The sequence below is a fragment of the Oncorhynchus kisutch genome, unplaced genomic scaffold, assembly GCF_002021735.2.
Source record: "Oncorhynchus kisutch isolate 150728-3 unplaced genomic scaffold, Okis_V2 Okis09a-Okis19a_hom, whole genome shotgun sequence".
NCBI classification, from domain to species: domain Eukaryota; kingdom Metazoa; phylum Chordata; class Actinopteri; order Salmoniformes; family Salmonidae; genus Oncorhynchus; species Oncorhynchus kisutch.
In genome coordinates this window covers 4,886,851-4,901,479 of record NW_022261985.1, presented here as the reverse complement: position 1 = coordinate 4,901,479, position 14,629 = coordinate 4,886,851, and the positions used below count along the sequence as shown (strand labels likewise).

At 41.9% G+C, this 14,629-nt stretch overlaps 1 protein-coding gene across 20 annotated transcripts in view; it reads left to right on the top strand.

The window, feature by feature from the left end:
* The window catches only part of nrcama (neuronal cell adhesion molecule a), a 124,922-nt gene extending 113,203 nt beyond the window's left edge, over window positions 1-11,719 (top strand). For 5 of the 20 annotated variants that reach the window (XM_031815604.1, XM_031815603.1, XM_031815599.1 and 2 more), the window contains 7 exons: window positions 2,045-2,110; window positions 2,483-2,608; window positions 2,988-3,152; window positions 4,379-4,513; window positions 4,597-4,675; window positions 6,743-6,754; window positions 10,443-11,719. In XM_031815604.1, the coding sequence (XP_031671464.1) occupies window positions 2,045-2,110; window positions 2,483-2,608; window positions 2,988-3,152; window positions 4,379-4,513; window positions 4,597-4,675; window positions 6,743-6,754; window positions 10,443-10,677 (818 nt within the window). In that variant the 3' untranslated portion in view covers window positions 10,678-11,719. The remainder of the gene's footprint in view (window positions 1-2,044; window positions 2,111-2,482; window positions 2,609-2,987; window positions 3,153-4,378; window positions 4,514-4,596; window positions 4,676-6,742; window positions 6,755-10,442) is intronic. The other 15 variants (XM_031815616.1, XM_031815609.1, XM_031815607.1 and 12 more) reach the window with 8 other exon arrangements.
* Window positions 11,720-14,629: the final 2,910 nt, after the last annotated feature.

Genomic DNA, 14,629 nt, shown 5'->3' with positions numbered 1-14,629 from the left:
TTACTAGACCCTGATAGATAACTACTGTAGATCTGTCTGCATGTTCTACCAGTTACTAGACTCTGATAGATAGTTGCTGTAGATCTGTCTGCATGTTCTACCAGTTACTAGACCCTGATAGATAGCTACTGTAGATCTGTCTGCATGTTCTACCAGTTACTAGACCCTGATAGATATCTACTGTAGATCTGTCTGCATGTTCTACCAGTTACTAGACCCTGATAGATAGCTACTGTAGATCTGTCTGCATGTTCTACCAGTTACTACACTCTGATAGATAGCTACTGTAGATATGTCTGCATGTTCTACCAGTTACTAGACCCTGATAGATATCTACTGCATATCTGTCTGCATGTTCTACCAGTTACTAGACCCTGATAGATATCTACTGTAGATCTGTCTGCATGTTCTACCAGTTACTAGACCCTGATAGATATCTACTGTAGATCTGTCTGCATGTTCTACCAGTTACTAGACCCTGATAGATAGCTACTGTAGATCTGTCTGCATGTTCTACTAGGTAGAGAAACTAGACCCTGATAGATAGCTACTGTAGATCTGTCTGCATGTTCTACCAGTTACTAGACCCTGATAGATAACTACTGTAGATCTGTCTGCATGTTCTACCAGTTACTAGACTCTGATAGATAGTTGCTGTAGATCTGTCTGCATGTTCTACCAGTTACTAGACCCTGATAGATAGCTACTGTAGATCTGTCTGCATGTCCTACCAGTTACTAGACCCTGATAAATATCTACTGTAGATCTGTCTGCATGTTCTACCAGTTACTACACTCTGATAGATATCTACTGTAGATCTGTCTGCATGTTCTACCAGTTACTACATTGATAGATATCTACTGTAGATCTGTCTGCATGTTCTACCAGTTACTAGACCCTGATAGATAGCTACTGTAGATCTGTCTGCATGTTCTACCAGTTACTACACTCTGATAGATAGCTACTGTAGATCTGTCTGCATGTTCTACCAGTTACTATACCCTGATAGATAGCTACTGTAGATCTGTCTGCATGTTCTACCAGTTACTAGACCCTGATAGATATCTACTGTAGATCTGTCTGCATGTTCTACCAGTTACTAGACCCTAATAGATAGCTACTGTAGATCTGTCTGCATGTTCTATTAGGTAGAGAAACTAGACCCTGATAGATAGCTACTGTAGATCTGTCTGCATGTTCTACCAGTTAATAGACCCTGATAGATAGCTACTGTAGATCTGTCTGCATGTTCTACCAGTTACTAGACCCTGATAGATATCTACTGTAGATCTGTCTGCATGTTCTACCAGTTACTAGACCCTGATAGATAGCTACTGTAGATCTGTCTGCATGTTATACCAGTTACTAGACCCTGATAAATATCTACTGTATATCTGTCTGCATGTGCCTTTCTCCATCATCAGAGAGCTGTAGCATGATGTACTACAGTACCCATAATGCTCTATGTTAGCTACTGTGGGAGTAGATGTTAACTCTAATGCTACGTTCCAATAGCCAGTCTAGAATACTGCTTAGAATGCATGCCGCCAATGCATTTCCTCATTCTAAGTGCTAAAGTAAAGAAATCAGCCTATTACTGCGTTCATTGCATCCGCAAGCACCAACCCTTGTGTCCAATTCACCTTAAAAGACCTAAATGGATGAATAGCAATGTTGTAGGCTACTCATCTCTTTCATTCACTGTCTTTCCCCTTCTTTCCTTGCCCTCTCTCATGAATTCCTCCATCACTGTACCATGTGTTTTATTAAACCTTCCATCATGATGTTAACTACTATAACTACTATAACTACCTCACCTGTATGATGTTAACTACTATAACTACTATAACTACCTGTCCTGCATGATGATGTACCATTGGACAGTCTGCATGCTGTTAACTACTCTACCTCTAACTACTATAACTAATATAATAACTCTATAGTATTGTGGTACTATTTGTTTATCTGCCCTTGTGGTGGGGGTGCCTGTGGTGCCTGTGTTGTCTGTGGTGTCTTACTCTTCTCTGTGGTGTTGTTGTTTCAGGCTACACAGAACCCCATCTTCCAATCTCTCCCATCACTCAGTCTCTGCGCCCCCCGTTTCACAAGGGTACTACAGCCATTCCCTGAGTCCCTTACCTCTCTTCATAAGATCTTTAAAGAGGAACATGTTACCTCATCGTTTAGGGCAGTTGTGTGTCCTGTGTCTAGCTTGCATATGACAAATGATTCGTTCTCAGGGAAATATGGTGGAAAATGCAGGAAAGGCAGAATACCTGTAGATATTTAGTTATAGGTGTGACTCATTTTCTGGAAAACAAAACATTATTAGATTCCAAAGTCTACAGTTTGTATTTGAGTCTAAATTCCTTCCTCCGTGACCGTCTGTAATGTCCTATCTCTGAGACTTGTATGTTACTGGCTACAGTTCCAACTTGTGTAGCTCAACAACTGTCCTGTATGTTCTTCCCTGTGTGACCAGTGCGTCCGATAGGCCCGGCGTTCACCAATGTAAACTCCTCTGTGGTGGGAGAGGAGGGAGCAGTGATAAGTTGGGAATACTTTGGACCAGATAAGAATGTGTATGTGGAGTATATTGTAGAAAACAGTAAGCTATTCCTACTTCTATACAATATCGTCTCATCGCATCACAAAGCAGATTGCATGTATATAAACACCCAGTTAAGCATATAAACTGCCTGTCAAACATATAAACTGTCTGTCAAACATAAACGTAATACGGTTAGGGTATCGTTGTTAATTCATTCCAAAACCTGGATCCTCAATTCCCATAAAAATGATTTTACAAACCCACTGTTAACATACCTCATAGAATGAGGAAGTGGCATGTTTACCTCAAAGGTTTTCAGCAATAAAACGTTTTTCAGCACATACGTCATATCATCCACCCAAATACTTGCCTTTTTCAATACATACCTTCCTTCTCTCTATTTTGACTTTCTCCCCAACGCCTCCATTCCCTCCAGGTAAAGAAGACTGGACAAAAGAGTGTGTAAACGGCAGTAGTGGGTCTCAGACCCATCTGATAAAGGGCTTAAAGCCGGGGACGTCCTATAGGGTTCGGCTGGTAGTTAAAGATCACTCTGAGGCTACCATACACAGTACAGAGGAGCTAGTGATAACGCTGCCAGGTGAGGCAGCATGTCCAGAGCGCTCTGCCTCAGTGTACTGCAGGGTTGGGGACAATTCCATTTCAATATTAGTCCATTCAGGACGTTAACTGTTCCACTTACAATTCTATTTCCTCATTGCTTTTCAATGAATTGGAAGTGACTGAATTGAACTGGAATTGACCCCAACCCTGATGTACGGTAGATGATTGTTCCTTGTAGTTGCCTGCATCCTCCTTCAACCTCCTGCATCCTCCTTCATCCTCCTGCATCCTCCTTCCATACCCTCTTTCCATACCCTCTTTCCATGGTCAGATCTCCATCAGACCTGTTAAAGTCTGTGGTGTAGCTAGTGTAACAGCATGGTAAGATCTCCATCAGTCTGACCTGTTCAAGTCTGTGGTGTAGCTAGTGTAACAGCATGGTAAGATCTCCATCAGTCTGACCTGTTCAAGTCTGTGGTGTAGCTAGTGTAACAGCATGGTAAGATCTCCATCAGACCTGTTAAAGTCTGTGGTGTAGCTAGTGTAACAGCATGGCAAGATCTCCATCAGACCTGTTCAAGTCTGTGGTGTAGCTAGTGTAACAGCATGGTAAGATCTCCATCAGTCTGACCTGTTCAAGTCTGTGGTGTAGCTAGTGTAACAGCATGGTAAGATCTCCATCAGTCTGACCTGTTCAAGTCTGTGGTGTAGCTAGTGTAACAGCATGGTAAGATCTCCATCAGACCTGTTCAAGTCTGTGGTGTAGCTAGTGTAACAGCATGGTAAGATCTCCATCAGTCTGACCTGTTCAAGTCTGTGGTGTAGCTAGTGTAACAGCATGGTAAGAGCGAGGTTTGAAGCATGCCTCATGATGTCCCTAGTTCATTTTAGGAATCCTGTCTCTTTTCAGTTTGTGTGCAGTGAAAGTTGAGTGAAACACACTGTATGTTCAGTAGAGAGTCGTTGTCGTTGCATGTCTTCATATAGAAAACAGGAATACATTTTTTTCACCCATAAACAATTTTTGGGAAATTCCCTCCCTCTTCTTAATTTAATTTAACCGCGATTTATACAGGTCCTTGCCTGCACCACTCCGCCTTCAAATGTTCCCCTTTCAACACGACTCTGACCACCTTTTCCCTTTTCTTCTTCCTGCGCGTGTGTGTGTGTGTGTGTGTGTGTGTGTGTGTGTGTGTGTGTGTGTGTGTGTGTGTGTGTGCGTGTGCGTGCGCGTGCGTGCGTGTGTGTGTGTGTGTGTGTCAGAAGCAATGAAAAGCGACCAGGTAGACCTAGCCACTCAGGGTTGGTTCATAGGGCTGATGTGTGCCATCGCTCTCCTCATCCTCGTCCTTCTCATCATCTGCTTCATCAAGAGGAACAAGGGAGGGAAATACCCAGGTACACACACACACACACACACACAACACACACACACACACACCCTAGACATTCAGCAACGACGATGTGTATTCTATCCACAGTGAAAGAAAAAGAGGATGCTCATCAAGACCCAGAGATCCAGCCTATGAAGGATGATGATGGGACGTTTGGAGAGTACAGGTGAGAGAGACTGGAACACAACACACACACACACACATTCCCCTTGAAGACTACTGTACTTGTTCCATGTTGTTCTGATTGACATGTTGTTCTGATTGACATGTTGTTCTGATTGACATGTTGTTCTGATTGACATATTTGGATGTATAGAACATTTTACCAAGGAACAAGGAAACTCTCCCTTCCTGACTCCCTCGAGGCAAGACAGAATCTACACTTCTCTGTGTTTAATTAACAAGACAGAATCTACACCTCTGTGTTTAATTAACAAGACAGAATCTACACCTCTCTGTGATTAATTAACAAGACATAATCTACACCTCTCTGTGATTAATTAACAAGACAGAATCTACACCTCTGTGTTTAATTAACAATACAGAATCTACACCTGTCTGTGTTTAATTAACAAGACAGAATCTACACCTCTGTGTTTAATTAACAAGACAGAATCTACACCTGTCTGTGTTTAATTAACAAGACAGAATCTACACTGTCTGTGTTTAATTAACAAGACAGAATCTACACCTCTCTGTGTTTAATTACCAAGACAGAATCTACACCTCTGTGTTTAATTAACAAGACAGAATCTACACCTCTGTGTTTAATTACCAAGACAGAATCTACACCTCTCTGTGTTTAATTAACAAGACAGAATCTACACCTCTGTGTTTAATTAACAAGACAGAATCTACACCTCTGTGTTTAATTACCAATACAGAATCTACACCTCTGTGTTTAATTAACAAGACAGAATCTACACCTCTGTGTTTAACTACCAATACAGAATCTACACCTCTGTGTTTAATTACCAATACAGAATCTACACCTCTGTGTTTAATTAACAAGACAGAATCTACACCTCTGTGTTTAATTAACAAGACAGAATCTACACCTGTCTGTGTTTAATTAACAAGACAGAATCTACACCTCTGTGTTTAATTAACAAGACAGAATCTACACCTCTGTGTTTAATTAACAAGACAGAATCTACACCTCTCTGTGTTTAATTAACAAGACAGAATCTACACCTCTCTGTGTTTAATTAACAAGACAGAATCTACACCTCTGTGTTTAATTAACAAGACAGAATCTACACCTCTCTGTGTTTAATTAACAAGACAGAATCTACACCTCTGTGTTTAATTAACACTGTAAATACTGTACTTACTTACAAATATGATTTCATAATAAATCAAAGCATCTTTTATACATTAGTGTGTGTGTGCAAATAGTGTGTATTTTAATGTAACATTAAAAACAGCTGTCATGCTATCATTGATGAGAAGTTGTATCAAGCTTTGCTGCTGAACGTGTCTCAATCTGCACCTTGTGATGTCATCATCAGACTTTGTGTGACAAATCTTTTGGGGGTTTTTAGTTAGTATAGTAATAATAATTGTGGTGCTTCAAACGTGTTGACTGATATCAGGCTGCTACTGTAATACATGGGTTGACTGTTTGATATCAGGCTGCTACTGTAATACATGGGTTGACTGTTTGATATCAGGCTGCTACTGTAATACATGGGTTGACTGTTTGATATCAGGCTGCTACTGTAATACATGGGTTGACTGTTTGATATCAGGCTGCTACTGTAATACATGGGTTGACTGTTTGATATCAGGCTGCTACTGTAATACATGGGTTGACTGTTTGATATCAGGCTGCTACTGTAATACATGGGTTGACTGTTTGATATCAGGCTGCTACTGTAATACATGGGTTGACTGTTTGATATCAGGCTGCTACTGTAATACATGGGTTGACTGTTTGATATCAGGCTGCTACTGTAATACATGGGTTGACTGTTTGATATCAGGCTGCTACTGTAATACATGGGTTGACTGTTTGATATCAGGCTGCTACTGTAATACATGGGTTGACTGTTTGATATCAGGCTGCTACTGTAATACATGGGTTGACTGTTTGATATCAGGCTGCTACTGTAATACATGGGTTGACTGTTTGATATCAGGCTGCTACTGTAATAAAGCACATAGCAGAATGTATTTTCTCATCCACCACTCTTCATGTGTTCCTCCATTGTTCTCTGTCTTTGGGGTGTAGGTCCCTGGAAAGGTAAGAGGGTTAGCATTATGCTATGAGCATACAGCAAGCCTGGCATGCAACACACACCGTCTGATACAGGTCTGTGTGTGTCTAAACTGATACTAAAGGAGACAGCTGGTCCTTGTCGAACCCAGCACAGATTATACTGTGTCAGTTTAACTCACCTGTTTGTTGGCCAGCACCTGATTGTAATCCGGTTCTATTTACTTCACACTAACAGTCACTAAAATCAGAAGCTACTATTTGACTGCATATCCTGTTTGGCTTCATTTTCAGTTGCTTTCAATGTTTCCTTTTGGGTAGAAAAATGTCAACATTCGGTTGTATTTATGAGTTGTGCCATTGTAATGTCGATCTAATATAGGTTTATACACAGAGTGTACAGAACATTAACGACACCTTCCTAATATTGAGTTGCACCTTGTTTTGCACTCAGAACAGCCTCAATTCCTCAGGGCATGGACTCTACAAGGTGTCAAAAGAGTTCCACAGAGAGGCTGGTCCATGTGGACTCCAATGCTTCCCACAGTTGTGTCAATTTGGCTGGATGTCCTTTGGATGGTGGACCATTCTTGATATACACAGGAAACTGTTGAAAGTGAAAAACCCAGCAGCGTTGCAGTTCTTGACACAAACCAGTGTGCCTGGTACCTACTACCAAACCCTGTTCAAAGGCACTCCAATATTTTGTCTTGCCCATTCACCCTCTGAATGACACACAACATAGACAATCCATGTCTCAATTGTCAAAACGCTTAAAAATCATTATTTAACCTGTCTTCCCCATTCATCTAGACTGATTGAAGTGGATTTAACCAGTGACAAAGTACCATGGCTTTCACCTGGATTCATCTGGTCATTCTGTCATGACAAGATAAAAGATAACACTTCACTTAAATCAGGTGCTCTGTCATGGAAAGAGAAGGTTTCGTTAATGTTTTGTAAACTCAGTGTTGTTATTTCTATACGGTATAAATGTCTGACATATTCTGGCATAGATAGAATACGAGAGGTGAGGAAACACTAAGGACAGCATTACTAAGTCCAATATACCTGTGTATTGTCACCGTGGTGTTAATGATGAACAGGATATAGTGTCACCGTGGTGTTAATGTTGAACAGGATATAGTGTTAATGATGAACAGGATATAGTGTCACCGTGGTGTTAATGTTGAACAGGATATAGTGTTAATGTTGAACAGGATATATTGTCACCGTGGTGTTAATGTTGAACAGGATATATTGTTAATGTTGAACAGGATATAGTGTTAATGTTGAACAGGATATAGTGTTAATGTTGAACAGGATATAGTGTTAATGTTGAACAGGATATAGTGTCACCGTGGTGTTAATGTTGAACAGGATATATTGTTAATGTTGAACAGGATATAGTGTCACCGTGGTGTTATTGTTGAACAGGATATAGTGTTAATGTTGAACAGGATATAGTGTCACCGTGGTGTTAATGTTGAACAGGATATAGTGTCACCGTGGTGTTAATGTTGAACAGGATATATTGTTAATGTTGAACAGGATATAGTGTCACCGTGGTGTTATTGTTGAACAGGATATAGTGTTAATGTTGAACAGGATATAGTGTCACCGTGGTGTTAATGTTGAACAGGATATAGTGTCACCGTGGTGTTAATGTTGAGCAGGATATAGTGTCACCGTAGTGTTAATGTTGAGCAGGATATAGTGTCACCGTAGTGTTAATGTTGAACAGGATATAGTGTCACTGTGGTGTTAATGTTGAACAGGATATCGTTTTAATGTTGAACAGGATATAGTGTTAATGTTGAACAGGATATAGTGTCACCGTGGTGTTAATGTTGAACAGGATATAGTGTCACCGTGGTGTTAATGTTGAACAGGATATAGTGTCACCGTGGTGTTAATGTTGAGCAGGATATTATGTCACCGTAGTGTTAATGTTGAGCAGGATATAGTGTCACCATAGTGTTAATGTTGAACAGGATATAGTGTCACTGTGGTGTTAATGTTGAACAGGATATAGTTTTAATGTTGAACAGGATATAGTGTTAATGTTGAACAGGATATAGTGTTAATGTTGAACAGGATATAGTGTCACCGTGGTGTTAATGTTGAACAGGATATAGTGTCACCGTGGTGTTAATGTTGAACAGGATATAGTGTCACCGTGGTGTTAATGTTGAACAGGATATAGTGTTAATGTTGAACAGGATATAGTGTTAATGTTGAACAGGATATAGTGTCACCGTGGTGTTAATGTTGAACAGGATATAGTTTTAATGTTGAACAGGATATAGTGTTAATGTTGATCAGGATATAGTGTTAATGTTGAACAGGATATAGTGTCACCGTGGTGTTAATTTTGAACAGGATATAGTGTCACCGTGGTGTTAATGTTGAACAGGATATAGTGTTAATGTTGAACAGGATATAGTGTTAATGTTGAACAGGATATAGTGTCACCGTGGTGTTAATGTTGAACAGGATATAGTTTTAATGTTGAACAGGATATAGTTTTAATGTTGAACAGGATATAATGTTAATGTTGACCAGGATATAGTGTTAATGTTGAACAGGATATAGTGTCACCGTGGTGTTAATGTTGAACAGGATATAGTTTTAATGTTGAACAGGATATAGTTTTAATGTTGAACAGGATATAATGTTAATGTTGACCAGGATATAGTGTTAATGTTGAACAGGATATAGTGTCACCGTGGTGTTAATGTTGAACAGGATATAGTTTTAATGTTGAACAGGATATAGTGTTAATGTTGAACAGGATATAGTGTCACTGTGGTGTTAATGTTGAACAGGATATAGTTTTAATGTTGAACAGGATATAGTGTTAATGTTGAACAGGATATAGTGTTAATGTTGATCAGGATATAGTGTCACCGTGGTGTTAATGTTGAACAGGATATAGTGTCACCATGGTGTTAATGTTGAACAGGATATAGTGTTAATGTTGAACAGGATATAGTGTTAATGTTGAACAGGATATAGTGTCACCGTGGTGTTAATGTTGAACAGGATATAGTGTTAATGTTGAACAGGATATAGTGTCACCGTGGTGTTAATGTTGAACAGGATATAGTGTCACCGTGGTGTTAATGTTCAACAGGATATAGTGTCACCGTAGTGTTAATGTTGAACAGGATATAGTTTTAATGTTGAACAGGATATAGTGTCACCGTAGTGTTAATGTTCAACAGGAGATAGCATGCTGCACTTCTACTGGTAGATTGATTCACCAGAATCAGTTCAGTTTGTAATTTCAATAAAAGGGTTTTTGTACGACTCAGCCCCTCGACTCCAGACCATTAAGACCCCTGTGCATTTTGGACAGATCTGTTATTTGAATCCCTCTGAGTCTTTAATGCATGTAGATTTAATGGATAGCACATGGTCTGATGTCTGCCTAGTATGTGAGTTATGTTGAGAAGCACGCCTTACTGATTGAAATGGAATCATGTCAAAGTATTCGTCACCAAGTCCAGTCCCGCAGATCTAGGTGTTGCAGGCTTTTGCTCCAGCCAAGCTTGAACACATCCTAAACAAGACCTTGGTCAGGTGAATTAGGTGCATCAATGCCAGGCTGGAACAAAACCCTGCACCCCCTGTATCTCTCCAGGACCAAACTTAGCCACCACTATCTGACCTAAAGTAAACCGTTTCTCTGCCTCTCCCTCCTAACCCTTAGTGACACGGAGGACCACAAGCCACTGAAGGGCAGCCGGACGCCGTCCAACGGAACGGTGAAGAGGGACGACAGTGATGACAGCCTGGTGGACTACGGCGAGGGAGGGGATGGGCAGTTCAACGAGGATGGATCCTTCATCGGCCAGTACAGCGGCAAGAAGGAGAAAGACACGCATGAGGGCAACGAGAGCTCCGAGGCCCCCTCGCCGGTCAACGCTATGAACTCCTTCGTCTAGGTAGAGAGACAGTCACCGCTAGCTGATGGCGATGCCATGACGACTGGCTGCTATGGAAACCGTCACTATGGTGACCTGACCTGTCACCATGGAGACCTGCCACCATAAGGACGTGTCACCATGGAGACTCATCACCGTGGTGACCTGTCACTGTGGCCACCCATCACCATGGCTACTTCTGTCACACCTTGTCATCTCTCCACAGCCTGCCCCTCCTGCCCGCCAACTCCCCACCCCCCCATCACACTGTGACTACTCTCACCACCCTCACTATCACACAATGGGAGAAACAACTAACCAACCAGAACAGACATGAGAAGAAGAACCTTAGAACCATTTGAAAAAGTAGAAGGAGGGATGTAGGAGCCCAGAAACAGACAGAGAGAGATGGAGGATGGAGGAGAAGGCAACACTGACAAGCAGGAAGTGGAGGAATGTATTCCAGGAGCAGACTGGGTTGGTTCTCATCACCCAGACTGCTCCACAAAGTGCTGGAGAGGGCATGTGTGTGTTAGGGCCATTTTAGCTTTTGCAAACGTATATATGATGACATATATAGATCGTTGTCTTTTTGCAAACAATGATATCCATTAGAATATATATTTTCTCCACATCACCCAACATGGCAGTCAACAGTATACAGTTTTCCATTCTATACATCCATCTGCTTCTGATTAATATACTGCATGGAATGAATGATATTCTAAACCATTACACACGGAATCATACTGGTGTCTAGTGTGGGAGCAGAGATTCACGTTGACTGACTGTACGCGATGACGGAGCACCTTCAACTACTGGTTATGCCTTTCATCATCTTACCTTTCTACTGTCAGAAGTGTTATGTTGGTATTATAATTACGGGGGGGAAACTATGGCGTCATCAATGTCTTTGTGGACATTGCTGTGAAAACTGTGACTCAGTTTAAATGCTATTGTGACATGTTATTTTTGCAAGACAGGAGGTGTTTGTATGTATACTGTAATAGCAGAACACATCTATGGACTGGATGGTCAGGGATAAACACATTTCTAGTTTGTAGCCCTGAAGAGAAAACGAGTGATAATTAATAGAGAATAACAGCGACACTCCACACCTCTCTCCAACGATCCTACACTCACACACAGACGTTGTTGTTTGTCTTTCTTTGGTTTTTCAAGGGTTGTTGTTTAGTTGTCTTCCGTTCCACCAGACACATGGTCTTGTTGCAGTGGCGCTGCTATCTAACATGGAGATTGGAACAGACCCATTGTTCACACAGCCTCACCACACACTCAGCTGAGACTGCATACAGACTCACCACACACTCAGCTGAGACTGCATACAGACTCACCACACACTCAGCTGAGACTGCATACAGACTCACCACACACTCAGCTGAGACTGCATACAGACTCACCACACACTCAGCTGAGACTGCATACAGACTCACCACACACTCAGCTGAGACTGCATACAGACTCACCACACACTCAGCTGAGACTGCATACAGACTCACCACACACTCAGCTGAGACTGCATACAGACTCACCACACACTCAGCTGAGACTGCATACAGACTCACCACACACTCAGCTGAGACTGCATACAGCCTCACCACACACTCAGACTGCATACAGCCTCTCTGATCATGGAACAAACATTGATCAACATGTTGGCCTAACCTATAAAATGGCCACCATCCAGCATAGATCAACAGCATTGCATCTCCACGCTCCTGCCTTGTGTGGAGAGAGAGAACAAGAGCGAGAGCGAGAGAGACAGAGAGAGAGAGAGAGAGACAGAGAGAGAGAGAGAGAGAGGGTGAGAGAGAGACAGAGAGAGAGAGAGAGAGAGAGAGAACAGTCTAGCGGTGCTAAGTTTCTGTTGCAGTTCCCAGAGCAGACCTGTGTCAAAATAGTAAAGTATTTGTTTTCTTGCAAACACATTAAGTGTTCTCTATCTCGCTTGTGGAACCAATATAATAGTACCATCACCAGAGACCCCCCCCACCTTGGTGAACTCTGCACAGCAGACAAGCTAAATCGAGTGCATCGTAATGTAATGAAATCAAACTATTCTGAGCCAGGTCTGGAACCCGATACAGACTGCAGGCGGTGCAAAACCAGAGAACCCTTCAGCACGGTTAATAGTGCCTTTGTGGAGAACAGCCTAGAGTTCTAGATTCATACCCATACACATCCCCTCATCCACATAGCAGAACTGTGGTTCTAATACACAGAGCAGAACCTGGTTCCAATAGACAGAGCAGAACCGGTTCCAATACACAGAGCAGAACCTGGTTCCAATACACAGAGCAGAACCTGGTTCTAAAACACAAAGCAGAACCGGTTCCAATACGCAGAAATAGAATGACATTCATTCCATCATTCTGTTTCTATGGTTCCAATCCGGTACAGTTGTCATGGGTCCAGACCCAGCCATGAGAGATTATTTACTAACCTAAAGAAATGAATCACTAACCAACACCACAGGAGAATAGTCTATCATCATCCATGGTCTCATCTCTCCTCTCAGCGTCACACACAGAGGAAGGGCTACGGACCAGACCAGCAGCACTAAACTAAACTACTGCCAACCTATGGTGCACCTGACATGACACCCTTTCCCCCTATATAGTACACTACTTTTGATCAGGGCGCATACGGCTCTGGTCAAAAGTAGTGCACTATATAGAGTGCCCTTGTCAAAAGTAGGGTACTAAAGGGAATAAGGTCCCATTTCAGATGCAGCCTATTGTTTAACTCTCTGGTTAACTGCCATTAAGGATGGGGTGAACTACTGCTACGATGTAAACCAGCCGATATGAACTGAAGGGGCTGAAAGGTATGGAAGATATTGAATGTGTTTTGCCTATTCATCATAAAGAATGAAATGTTGCTTGTTTCATTGGAAAATGTCAATAGTAATATGTGCTGGTGATTCGTTTTTTTGTTGTATTTAAAGGTTTATATTTGTATGTTGTCATGTTTTGCTGTAACTCAGAGCGCAACCTTGAAGTTTAGTGTGTAGTCTCCACCCAGTAGTCAGTGGAGTTGGATAATCTACAAGAATGAAGTGTGTGTGTGTGTGTGTGTGTGCATCTGTGTGTGTGTGTGTGTGTGTGTGTGTGTGTGTGTGTGTGCATCTGTGTGTGTGTGTGTGTGTGTCTGTGTGTGTCTGTGTCTGTGTGTGTGTGCGTGTGTGTGTGTGTGCATCTGTGTGTGTGTGTGTGCATCTGTGTGTGTGTGCATCTGTGTGTGTGTGTGTGTGTGTGTGTGTGTGTGTGTGTGCATCTGTGTGTGTGTGTGTGTGTGTGTGTGTGTGTGTGTGTGTGTGTGTGTGTGTGTGTGTGTGTGTGTGTGTGTGTGTGTGTGCATCTGTGTGTGTGTGTGTGTGTGTGACGTATTCTATAGCTCCTCTTCTAGGTGATGACAGTCTGTTGTGTGAAGCGGTCCAGCCATCTTGGCAGAAACAAATCAACTGCTCCATATGTCACCTGGAAGACGAAGGGAGAATTTCAAGAGAAAATTCCAGATTTACATGATCTACATTTTCACAACTTGCATCAAGTTTTTAGTTTCCAAATGTGTCTGCTTTCTGTGTGTAGATATTTTGTTGTAATATGTAAATAGAGCTTGACCTGACTGTAGATGTTTTGGTTCTAGGGGGTATAGAGACGCCAGACGAGAGCTTGACCTGCCTGACTAGATGTTTTGGTTCGAGGGGGTATAGAGACGCCAGACGAGAGCTTGACCTGACTGTAGGTGTTTTGGTTCGAGGGGGTATAGAGACGCCAGACGAGAGCTTGACCTGACTAGATGTTTTGGTTCGAGGGGGTATAGAGACACCAGACGGGAGCTTGACCTGACTGTAGATGTTTTGGTTCGAGGGGGTATAGAGACACCAGACGAGAGCTTGACCTGACTAGATGTTTTGGTTCGAGGGGGTATAGAGACGCCAGACGAGAGC